General features: G+C 32.0%; 1 protein-coding gene across 2 annotated transcripts in view; it reads right to left on the reverse strand.

The window, feature by feature from the left end:
- SCN1A (sodium voltage-gated channel alpha subunit 1) overlaps positions 1 to 13,673 on the reverse strand; it is a 126,559-nt gene that overhangs the window by 23,718 nt on the left and 89,168 nt on the right. For both annotated transcript variants that reach the window (XM_039855415.1, XM_039855414.1), the window contains 6 exons: positions 12,851 to 13,024; positions 11,524 to 11,880; positions 9,827 to 10,309; positions 5,548 to 5,668; positions 2,792 to 2,946; positions 768 to 941 (listed from right to left, as the gene is read on the reverse strand). In XM_039855415.1, coding sequence (XP_039711349.1) covers positions 768 to 941; positions 2,792 to 2,946; positions 5,548 to 5,668; positions 9,827 to 10,309; positions 11,524 to 11,880; positions 12,851 to 13,024 — 1,464 coding nt within the window. The remainder of the gene's footprint in view (positions 1 to 767; positions 942 to 2,791; positions 2,947 to 5,547; positions 5,669 to 9,826; positions 10,310 to 11,523; positions 11,881 to 12,850; positions 13,025 to 13,673) is intronic.

Here is a 13,673-nt window from a genome sequence, read left to right on the forward strand (position 1 = left end):
TATTTTAGACATACTTTTCTAAAGCTGAAATGATGCCAAATTGATAACATGACACATGATGGTTAATGAATCTTAAAGGCAGCTACTTGTTTTAGGGAAAATGTATTAATCATAAGGTATACAAATTCTCTGACGGGCTGTTTAGTACATTGTCCATGACGAGGATCTAGTTTATATTCTAAGGAAACTCTCATCACTGCATAAAGTGGTTTGTCCCTACACTCTGTACACCTGACTTCCTATAATGATGTTATAATCTATGTTATATACTCTTTAAAGCTATCCTTTGAAAACTTTGAGATCAAAGAGAATTTTTAAAAATTGACAGGAGCTCCCACCATCGTCACTGTTTATTATGTGCCTTTAACACCACATGTACTAGTATCAAAATTTATAGAGTTGGGAGCCAAATACCTTACTCACTGGCACACAGCCACTGGTGGTGGGCCTGAGATTCAAACTCAAGTCTGCCTAATTCACATTATAAGGAATTTAAACAACATACCCTATTTCTCCACTTTCCCTACAAACTACTTTTCAGCTTTTTATCCTAGATCAGCACCATAAATCCCATCCCCACAATGCTGAATCAGTACTAAATTTGCCTATTCTTACAAAACTACACTTTCATTCAGTGAATTCTTTGTGTAAATTAAGTAGCATATCTTGTCAACACAACATGGTGGTAAGAGATTCATTATTTTGGAATTAGTATATAGATAAGACAAATTACCTTGAATGCAAGACAAAATATGAAGGATACTCACATCGACAATTAAGAAGTCCAGCCAACACCAGGCATTGGTGAAGTAAGTTTGATAGCCATATGCCACCCATTTTAGAAGCATTTCCAAAATAAAAATGTAAGTGAAAACTTTATCGGCATATTCCAACATTGTCTTAATTGTCTTTCGCTGATCAATATATATATCTTCAAATGCCTATAAAGATAAGTTATACATTTTAGCTTTCTAAACTATTATACTTTATAAGCTACTTTTTAAAAATCGTATATGTTTTTTCATATATATATATATATATGAAAGAGCTCTCATAAGAGAATATATATATATATATATATATATATATATATATATATATATATATATATATATATATACATGACATCCCATTGGAATAGGAGGGTAGAGGAACAGTAGCTATTGCCACTTTATTTCCTCTCAAAGATCTTTGAATGACTCAAGGGAAAAGTTATACTCTCCACTGATATTACAGCTGGAAGAAAAAAGTGAAAGTATAAATCTATTGAATTAATTTGACTTATTGGGAAATAGTTCTCGTCATATCCTGATGGTGCTACTCCAACTTGTAATTATTTATTCCTTTTGTTTCTTTTTTTTTTGCTTTTCCCTTTTGGATTTTTTTCTTTCGCCATAGAATGGATGCTAAAGAGAGAAAAAATGAAGCTTATATTTTTCACAAAGCAGAAATTGTAATTGGTCATCACATTGTTCAATTTTACTGCATAATTGGGTTCATTTGTCTCCTTTTTTTCTTTCACTTTGTTGATAGTTTATATTTCTCAGCAGAGATTTTGTATAACAATGATGGTAAAATGAAATTACTTTTCATTTAGACCGCAATATGTATTCTTCTAATATGAATCTCTCTTTGGTAGTTTACGTCTAAATCTCACATTCATTTCAATGGCAAAAGACTATTTCTCATCTAAAGTTGCATACAGAGAAAATTTATTTCATCAGAGGAATATTTAGGAAAATGTAGGTCTGTATTTTAGTTATAAACTTAAGTTAAAGAAACTTAAATAATTGTTTTTCAATCAGGCAAGTTCTATCCATCATCTAATCTATTATCTGTCTACTATCTATCTATCTATCTATCTATCTATCTATCTATCAATCTACTATCTATCTATCATCTATTTTATGGCTTAAGTATTCCATTTGTGTCAGTGTTTATCTAAAATGCTATTTATATGTTATATTTTATATTTTTGTAAATTATATTTATACAAATGTAAATTGATTCTGATGTAAAGAACATTTCATATAAAGAGAAACCAATCTTTAAATGAATCACTTAGGCACACTGCCCAATATTTATTGTTACCAATATTCTTTGTTTCCTGAGTAGCATAAGAATAGCAACATAATTCAAAAGAGACAGAGAGAATTGGTCCCTAAGAACTTATTGACTGTCTATAAAAAGATAATAATAATACCATTCAGAAACAGAATTCATCAGAACTTAGAAGTTATATATTCCCAGTCATAGGACTTCCATTAACTACACTCTAGTTGCCATGCTCACTTTCTTATTAAAATATAAGTAAATGAATATTCATATTCTTTGGTTATAATGAATAAATGGGATAGACAAATTTTCTAGGTTACTTAAAAATAAGCAAAAATTAATAGTAAAAGTAAATTTAGAAATGCATAGTTATACATTAAGTCTATAGTCTGGAAGATATGAAATGGGTAATTAAAAATGTATTGGAGATGGGTAGAAGAGTAGGTTAGTGGGTAGATGAGTGGGTGGGTGAGTAGATGGGTGGGAGGGTAAATGGGTGGGTGGATAGATATGGAGATGTATGTATGTTTAAGAAAGAAGTCATAAGTAGAGATAACTGGGATTTATTAAACAGTGGTGATTGTTGATGTCACAGAAATAGAAATGGATGTACAATGAGTGTTCAGGGGGAAAATTCATTGGGTACTAAAACACTGTAATAGAAAGGATTAATAAGTCATCAGTATTAGACAATTCTAAAATTGTATCGTACCACTTTTGCTTAATGTTCACTCACCAGAGCACCACTACTGAGGAGAATCATGAAAACAATGAAGGTCTCAAACCAGTTATGTTCAACTATTTGAAAACATGTTCTTCTCAGGTTCCACCACTGTTTTCCTCTCCCTTCTTCCACACTGATTTGACAACATTTGAATCTTTGTACACAGCCTGCAAATTCAAATAAGAAGATGTAAAATAACTTCTGCTGTTTCAATAATAACTTTTGGCATGCCCCTGATTCATTTTCTCACCACTATTGTCATTTCTATCTTGCTAGGATAACTCTCTAAGCCTGGCATTGAAACAATATAATTAGCTGTGTGAAGTTGTGAAAATTATTCAATCTCTTTAAATAGTTCCCTGGCTAATAAGACTAGCTTTTTCTGACTCAACTATTATTGTCCGAGAAAGAACTTTGTAAAGTACAAATAAATGCAAAATAGCTTTGCTTTGTACTCTATCATTCCATTACACTTTGTTGAAATTATGCTAGAAAAGGTATTCAAAACAGAAATTAATAATAAATAGAAAATTTCCTTTTTAAAGAGTGTGTAGAGTAATAACACAGACCTCTCCCAACAACGCTGGGTTTGTAACTCTTTAGGTTTTCTTGTGGTGCTCCTAGAAGAGCTAATATAATTTTCAAAATTAATTTAGTTCACCAAAATGTAATTTTTGTGGCTCTGCTTTGATTTGTCATTGCCTTCCTTACACTACTATCACGCACTCCCAACATAAGAATTAAATCAACAGGTATTTGTAAGCACCATGGAGGATCCTAGAAAAAAAGGAAGGAAGGAAGGAAGGAAGGAAGGAAGGAAGGAAGGAAGGAAGGAAGGAAGGAAGGAAGGAAGGAAGGAAGGAAGGAAGGAAGGAAGGAAGGAAGGAAGGAAGGAAGAAAGAAAGAAAGAAAGAAAGAAAGAAAGAAAGAAAGAAAGAAAGAAAGAAAGGAAGAAAAGAAAAAAAGGGAAGAAAAAAGAAGAAAAGGTACAGAACATGGACCTGGCCCCCAAGAACATTACATTCAAGTTTTCAAGAAAATATGTAAACACAGGAATTCTGCCTCAAGGAAGAAGTCAAGTATGCTGGAAGAAAAGAGAGAAAGGAAAGGAAAGGGAAGAAAAGGAAGAAGAGAGGAAAAAAAGGCAGTAAAGATACATGTGACAGTTCAAAAGAGAAAGAGAAGAGCTCTCATAAGAGAATACATGATTAGTTATCAGGAGAATTAAATATAGCTGTTGAGCAAAATAAGAAGCTCTTTTCCACCGTGGTCAGATGAAGGTCATTTGAGAAGGACTTTGAGTGATGTGTATAATTTACACAGGAAATCGATCTCTAAATAGAATATATGCAAATATATTCATTGCTTCAAAACTCAAATTCCCAAGAAAATCAGACCATGGGAAATACTAGTCATAGGGAAAACAAAGCTCTTAAGATTTATTGTCCATATTGTACCAGGCTCAACTAGATACTGTTCAGGTATCAGCTATTGGGCAGTGCTTATTTCCTGTTTCATCCAACTAGCATTGGAAAATGATGGTTTCACTAAAAAAAAACAGCTTAGCATTTACAACTCATTTAATTTTAATAGAAAGTTATTTTAAAGGCAAACTCTGTGTAGGAGAATTTTGACTAGTGTTTAAGATGCCAACTTATTGTGAAATCACCATTTTATTTTTAAAATGAAATCTTAGTCATTATTTTTGATTATATTAAAGTATTTTTTTCTCCATGTTCATGATCTTTTATACCTAATGGGTAGAGAAAACCAAAACATAACAATAGATTTTAAATCTGTTAGCAAATGGCCAACAGACATATGAGAAGATGCTCAACTTCACTAACTATTAGAGAAATGCAAATCAAAACTACAATGAGATACCACCACAAACCTGTTAGAATGGCTATCATCAACAGGATAAGTGATTACAAGTGTTGGAGAGCTTGTAGGGAAAATGGAACCGTCATACACTGCCAGTGGGAATATAAATTGGTACAGTCACTACGGAAAACAGTATGGAGGTTCCTCAAAAAACTAAGAGTAGAATTACCATACGACCTAGCAATCCCTCTTCTGGGTATTTACCCCCAAAGTCTGAAAACATTTATCTGCAAAGATATATGCACCCTGATGTTCATAGAAGCGCATTCATAGTGGCCAGGACATGGAAACAACTGAAGTCTCCTATGATAGATGATTGGATAAAGAAGATGTGGTACATACATACAATGGAATTTTACTCAGCCATAAGGAATGATGAAATACTGCCATTTATGACCACATGGATGGATCTTGAGATAATCATGCTAAGTGAAATAAGTCAGACAGAAAAATTGAGACCTATATGATTTCACTTATATGTGGGATATAACTGAGAGCAATAAGCAAACATGACAAACAAACAGAGACTCATGGACACGAACAGTGGATTTATAACCCGAGGGAAGTAGGGGAGAGGGGAGGTAGATAGAAGTAAAAAGGGGTCAAATATTTGGTGATGGAAGGAAATCTAACTTTGGGTGGTGAACACACAATGCAATATATATACATATGACATATTGTTAAATTGTACACCTGAAACTTATTTGATTTTAATAACCAATGTCACCCCAATAATTTCAATAAAAAATAAATTAGAAAAAATAAATCTGTTAGCATATTAGAGGTAATTAAAATAGATCTACTATAAAGTTCTATTCTATTATGAGTGGCCCATCAACTGCACTCTATAAATGGAAAATTAACACGGGGGTCATTTTCTTTACCTTCAGTGAAACAGGCTTCAGGTTCAAGGGTTTCCTCAGGTTCCACCACAGGCTGTTCTTCTGCAGGTGCACCAATGTCTACAGTGCTGCCTTCAGATGAGCTACTGCTTTCGTTAAGTTTCTGTGTGTGAGATGGACATAAAAAGTAAATCACTTTAATTCTGGTAACTAATAAATAGTCTAGCAAGAAAGGATTAGTACTATGAACTAATTCGAATCTCCTTAAATTGAAGAGATTTTAAGTTTAGAGCAAAAGAGAGATTGGATAAGAAAAAAGAAAGAAATCGTTTATGTTAATTCAATTCATAATTCACAATATAAATATGAAATCAGATTGCTATGTTATGAAGTTATAAATGGCCATCAGAAACATGTACTAAGCAAATCACTCTCCTATGAATTAGAGAAGCCCCAATATTTGTTTAGAAGGAAATCTCTTAATTTTAAAGTGGTTAGATTTTTTTCTATTATTTTATTATTAATTTCTAGTTTAACTACATCGTGATTAGATAATAACACCATTTTGAATTTGACACAAATACCTTATACAAAGTTGCTGTTCTGAATTTATTGAGGTTTACTTTGAGATTCAGTATATTGTTAATTTATTTAAATATACCATGGGCACTTGAAAATAAGAATTCTCGGTAAATGTAATTTTTGATATAATATATATTTATAGCATATTTACTTTTATTATTTATATTATTCAAGTTACCAATGTCCTTATTTAAATTTTCTTTGTTTTATCATAGGCTAAAAGAATGTTATTAAAATGCTCGCAACCAGCATACTTTTATTAAAATATTTCTCATCGTTAAACTCAAAGATAAAGTGGCTTTGAGTTCTTTATTTGATTGGAGTAATAACACGATTACTCAAAAAGGGAAGGAAAAGATTTTTAGATGTGCGGAAAGAGTCCATTTGTACATCAGTACATGAGATATAAATTCAGAAAAAATACTAAAGAAATTGGATAACAGCAAAACTAAAACGTTCTCAAAGAAGAATTTTATTGATTTGAAAAAGTCAATAGGGTCAATTAATTTTTCACGTTTTGTTCTTAAATTAAAATTTAATTTAATTTTGAAATTTGCCACTCACAATTGGTTCTCACAGTTTTTGAGATTAATAGATTATTGTAAAAATCCATTTTAATGTTTACTAAACCATTAATCAATCTTTAATTTACTGACTTTCAAAATGAGCTAGTTCATTTGAAAATATGTATATTTTCACACACGACTCTCAACAGCTAAATTCTATACTGACTTGTATTGTCCATGTATTTTTGGCAGGCTAGAGAGCCCAGAAAATGCAGGGACCACATTATACCTGATATATACACATTGTCTTGGACACCAGGAGAGTTAATAACCACTTAATAACTACATCTTGATGGTAAGAACATTTTTCCTTCTCAGGGGCTTTATGCAACATTTCCTCTTTTTAAAAATGTTCTCTACCGAAGCAAATGATTTTGACCTTGAGCATGAAGTAAAACAAAGCAAAGCAAGTAAAACACTCTACAGTATTTTTTAAAAAGTAAATGATTACATGATTTTTTTCTTGTTCTCTGTCTTGATCTTAGGATGTTTGTGCTCTTATGTTAGACTTGGTTTGTTACATGGAGCTGAGAGATAGGGTTTAAGAGTTCGATCTATAATAAGTGATAAAAATATATTAAAAATAAATCTGGAATTTAAGGGTCAAAGGTACAGAATATGCATGTGTATATATATGTATATATATGTATACATATATATTTTTAATTTTTAAAAAAATACTTATTTTTAAGCTAGGCATGTACTATTTTAAAGGTGAACATTTTACTATTGTTATAGCTATGTTTATATATTTAAGATATATATCTTAAAACATACACAAATGAGATGCTCTACAACCTCAAAAATATTAATATTTTATTGTGTACATTGTGCATTAGTAAATATTTCTAAAGTACACTAAGCGCATTAAAAATTAAAATGACCTCTATTAAATACTTTCAACAAAGCACCAATTTCAAAGAGAAAGACACTATCCTGAGATTTATCATTTTCACAGAGTAGCTAGAAAAGTTAAATATTAACTCATTAATTCCCATATCATCCCTAAAACCCAGATAATTTCTTCATTAAGTCATATGTTGGAAGGACAATCTTCAGTGGATAACTCATATTTACTAACATTAAATTGTTCATATTAATTGTGAAATCTAGTGTTAGTCAAACATATGCCCAGGGTAGAGGTGAAAGTGGAGGACTAAAACTCTAATATACTCTGAATTCTGCTTTAAAGTGTGTCAGACATGAATTTTTGTATCGATGATTAGATATAAACAAAATAAACATAGCACTCATCATATATTGGATCAAAAGAAAATTATTGTGATGCAAATAAGTCATAGATAAAAAAGTCTGTAAAATTATTGTAATTATAATTCCCAAACTAGAAACCAAAATTGTAAATCAAATAAGTAATTTCCATTATTAAATTCATTTTGCTGAATTGAGCATAGATTCTCTAGTGTTCTTTTGACATTAATTTTTAATGTTAAATAACGTATTTAACAAATATTTAATAAATGTCTACTGGCTAGGGAGGATTTTTATGGCAGTGAAATCGCTCTACATGATACCGTAACAATTTGTCTCTTTGTCCATAAAGTGTACAGTACCAAGAGCGAACCTTAATGTAAACTACAGACTTTGAGTGATAATGATGTGTGGAAGTAGGTTCATCAACTGTAACAAATGTACCACTCTGTTGGGAGGTGTTGATAATGGGGGAGGCTATGCATTTGTGGTGACAGGGGGTATATGGGGAGTCTATCTTTCAATTTTTCTGCGAACCCAAAACTGCTCTAAGAAAGTAAGGTGTGTAAAGAAGTTATGATTTCACTCATATGCAGAATCTAAGGAACAAAAAGAACAAACTAATCAAAAACAGACTCAGGAATATAGAGGACAATTTGGTGATGAACAGAGGGGAGGGTGGCTTGGGGGGCTGGGAGAATGGGGTGAAGGGTTAAAGAAGTACAAATTAGTAGATGATAGATGGTCACGGGAATGGGGAGCATGGCATAGTGAATGCAGTTAGCATTAATGTATTGGCTAGGTGGAGAGCCAGAGGAGAGAAGGAGCGATTAGGGGATCATTTTATAAACTATATAAATGTCGAGCCAATGTACTGTATACTTGAAACTAATAAAATAAAATTTAAAAAAAATTTAGACTATGTAACCTAAAGGGCACCTTCCCATTTTTGAGATTTCTCTACAATAAATGAGAAGTGAAGGTGCTTTGTTCTAGACTTCTTTTGAATTATCTTTTATATCCATTAGAATTTTAGCTTAATATTTCTAAGTACATTGCTCTGGACTGAATTGTGTTCTCCTAAAATTAATATGTTGAAGACTTAACTTCCAATGTGACTGTATTAGGAGATAAGGTCTGTGAGGTAGTGATGAAAATTAAATGAGACCATAAGGGTAGTGTCCTAATCTGATAGGGCTGTTCTTAAAAAAAACAAAAAAAAAAAACAGGAAAAGATATCAAAACTCTTTCTTTCTCCACATGCACACACCAAGAAAAAGCCATGTGAGCACACAGTGAGAAGGCAGCCATCTGCAACCCAAGGAGAGCATTCTCTCCAGATACTGACCCTGCTAGCACCTTGATCCAGACTTTATAGTCTCCAGAAATGTGAGAATATACATTTTGGTCGTTTAAGCCATCCAGTGTATGATATTGCATGGCAGCCTGGAAGATTACTACATAGGTCACTATAATTTTATTTGAAGGATCTACATAGAATATTTCTTGTTGCTAAGTTTTGTTTCATGTTAGTGGGCTAAGGTGATGCAATGGAAGATATACAGAACTTGTAAGTTCAATTCTCAGTGATACTCCTCATTCGTTTTATGACCTTAAGTTCCCTAAGCTAGTTTTCTTATCTGAAAAGTTAGAATACTAACACATTCTTTTCAAGATTATAAGTATTAAATAAGATGTTTTTTTTTCATTTCTTGGATCATTCATTCATTCATTCACCATCTAACAAATATCCATTAATAAAGATGAGAAAACACACATATACTACATCATTCTTCAATTTTATGAATCATCTCTCTTAGCTTAAATCTTTGCTTTCTCAATGAAATAAAACTTTATATGATGGCAATAAATTCTAGATGGAAAATATATAATCATAAATACAGGCAATATAATACATATATATACATACAAATTCATACCTACCCACAATTACGAAACCTTACCTCTTTGCTTTCCTCCAGATCTGATTCACTACTGAAGTCCTCTGTGTTTAAATTTTCAAAGTCAGACTCTCCTACAGCAATTGGTACAGTCACAGTAAGACTGGGATTGTTTATGAATGACATGTAATCACTTTCATCGACAATATATTTTTCAACACTGCTGCCAGTTCCTATTCCACTTGTGGTTCCATTTACATCTTTAAGATAGTCAAGATCTTTACCAACTTCCGTTGTATGATTGGACATACAACTTTCTTTCTTATTGTTTAAATCATCAAGTGGTTTAATTTCATCTAAAATCTTTTGTTTCCTAATGAAGGATTGTTGAATAAATTCATATATTTTTCTCTTCACATAAGCTATTCCTTTGTGCATCCTATCCACAGCAATTTGGAGATTGTTCATTTCATTATCATCATCAGTGGCTGCGAGGTTGTCTGCACTAAATGAGCTCAGAAGCAAGGCCAGAAAGAGGTTCAGGACCTTAAAAATAATACGAACACCATTATAATTTTACCCCCATATAAAGAAGAGCAGATTGAGATTACTTATTCCTTTAAGTATAGAGGTAACTATAAGTTCTAACAACTAGATGAGAAAGAAACACCACAGCATAGTGATTAGAAGTTAGTTAGGTGATCTGAATTTGTGATCTGGCTCTACAGCTATTTCACTATACATCTCTGGGTAAAGACGTGATTTCTGTCGGTTTTGAATGGTCTCACTTATAAAATGAAGAAGGTGAATGAGCTGATCTAAGGTTTAGCTAAGTTTAAAATTGTGCAATTATAAGAAAATAGATTGATGTATGTACTATATAAGAGTTCTAAACTTAAAAATCATTAGTGTTTGGAATTATGAATTTAAATACATTCTGTAGTTTCTTTTTTTGATAAATAGACATACTGAATTGGATATTAATTGAAAGATGACCATTATAACCCAGAATGAGAATTAGGACTCAACACAGGCATTGAACTTGTTTTCTTAACCTATTATATTTTTCATATCCCACTGTTGACTATTTAAGAGAACTATTCATAATAATCCCTAATATTTTCATAAGACTGGCACATTAATATAGATATCCTTTGGAATATAGTATATATTCCTATACTACGAAGAGTAATTAATTTTCTAAACTTAAGAGAGAGAAGAATTGATCAGTTAACTCCATTTAGGTAATCTCAGGCTTTATTAGCCAATTCTTCTTTTGACTGAGAGCTATTAGAGAGTTGGCTAATCCAGGCTGGCTAATGCATCTGCCATATGACATAGAATAACTGAATGCTATTACCATGAAGGGGTAAGAAAATGGTAAAACCACTGAAAACAGTTAAAGGCACCATGTGTTAGTCCTATACTAGCAATACTAGCAAGTAAGAATGAGGTTTCTCTAAATTGTTTTCAGACTTCTCCTTCCCTTGTCTCTAAATGTTCCCAGAATATCCGATTAGGCCTGTCTTCAATATGATACTATATTGAAATTCACATAATAAATGTGATGAAATGATTGACAAACTGATGTTGAGTATAATAAATACTGTACGGTCCCTGCTATAGTGCCATGTTGTCAAAATGAGTATATCCAAGGTAAGAGACTTTTAAAATTATTAACCATTGTTTTTTTTTTAAAACGGCACCATTCTATTATGCCCAATCTATTTCTAAAATACATATCTTAAATGGGTACATACCACCAGGTTTCCAATCACCATGACCATCATGAAGACAGTAAGGCACATGGCTTGACCAGCGACCTCCATACAGTCCCACATGGTCTCTATCCACTCTCCACACAGCACACGGAACACAATCAAGAAGGAGTGAAAGAAGTCATTCATGTGCCAACGTGGGAGCTTACAGTCACTGGCAATCTTGCAGACACAATCTTTATAGCTTTTACCAAAGAGCTGCATTCCGACCACGGCAAAAATGAAGACAATGATGGCCAACACCAGGGTTAGATTTCCCAGAGCCCCCACTGAATTGCCAATGATCTTTATTAGCATATTTAAAGTTGGCCAAGATTTTGCCAACTTGAAAACTCGGAGCTGGAAAATAAAAAATATATATTATTATGATCTTTAAAAGTTTTACGTATATTGTGGTTTACCAAGAAATAATGATAAATATTGAATCTAAGATCTGCCCTGCCCTTGAACCCTCTCTCAGGCTCATGGCTAATTTCGAATCTGGTTCTTCCATGTTTTAATCATGTAGGTCATTTTCATGTGAGTAAATTTTTAATGATTACTTGGCATCTAACAGGTCTTAATTTATTTTGTGAAGATGGCATACCAGGCTTGACACTAATATTAACATCTGAATCACAATGATCTCTGCTGATATTTATTTGTCAATAGCATGTGAAGTAACATTATATTGAACCCTGGCATTAGTTGAGAAAAGTGTTTATTATTCATTAATGTTCCTTTGGAGCACTGACATAGCTAGATATGCCTGCATTTAAAGATTTGAAATATTTCCCATGATTATAATTCTTTCTCTGATTTGCAAGAACATATATGTGAATCAGTGGACATGTTAAGTAATCCTACAGATTTCTCTCTTCTGATTTTGGGAAGGAGCGTATTTTCCAGAGGCAGAATTAAGAGAAGTTTCTGCATGCACATCTTATATCTGATTGTCATCTACCATTACAAAGAGCTGTTTATATTTTCAAATTATTACTAAAACATGATATATTTTCATTAAAAATATTTTCCTGGATCCAGAAATATTAACTGTAATCATCTCTAGAAATAATAATTAGTAAGAATGGTAACTGAGAAATGTATTAAACTTTACATGACTATGCTTTTTGCAATAAAGTTTTTTCAAAATAAGTAGGGATAATTTTTCCTTTAGGAAGAGTTTTTGATACTGCAAATGTTAAAAAAACTTAAGATGTCTATGGTTGTGTGGTCAAACCTATAACAGTGATATGCAAAAACCCTGACTGTTGGGCAAGGTTTTTTTTTTTTTTTTTTGCTGTTGTCACTGTTTTGCTTTGTTTATTACCAATCGAAATGAACGGAGAACTGATAATCCTTCCACATTGGCGAGGCCAAGTTCTACCAGGCTAAGTGTCACAATAAAACCATCAAAGATATTCCAGCCTTCTTGGAAATAATAGTAAGGATCCATGGCAATAATTTTCAGAAACATTTCTGCTGTAAAGATCCCAGTGAAAACCTAAGATCAAAACAAAATTACTCAATTCCATCAGATAATGATAAAGTAAGTAGAATGACATAGTATTTGCTCTTAGAACAAAGTTTTTATGTTACTCTCACCATAGTGACTCTATTATTAGCTTACGTTTGTACAATAACTTATAGGTAATGAAAGGTTTTCATATACATTATTTCATTTTATCCTCACAGAAATTTATTAAGTGATTAATTCAAGTATTATAATTATTACTTTACTGTTGAGGAAAGAGGACTTCAGACATGCCTGATGTCATACAGCTAGAAAAAGGCAAAACTACGATTTCAGTGCAAAATTTATTTTCAACCAGTGTTCTTCCTGTTACAACAAACCGCCTTTTCTCCTAACTTTAAACTACACAGGTACTGACAAGACTTTGCTCATGAACAGTTTTATTTATCTATAAGCTTATTTCAATTTTCCTCAAATCAGAAAGTTATTATACATGTATATCTATTATTATAATATCTGTATTACTATTGCCAATTTGTTATGTACATGAAAAAAATATATTTGCTTCAATAGTATAAATATTAAAGTTTTAAAAATATAAATACTACAATGCAGGATGCTTTACATGTTTTGCTATTTACCATCCAAAATCTTAAACCTCAGAACAAATATTATGGAA

The sequence above is a fragment of the Pteropus medius genome, unplaced genomic scaffold (genome assembly GCF_902729225.1).
Source record: "Pteropus medius unplaced genomic scaffold, Ma_sr-lr_union100, whole genome shotgun sequence".
Taxonomy (NCBI): Eukaryota; Metazoa; Chordata; class Mammalia; order Chiroptera; family Pteropodidae; genus Pteropus; species Pteropus medius.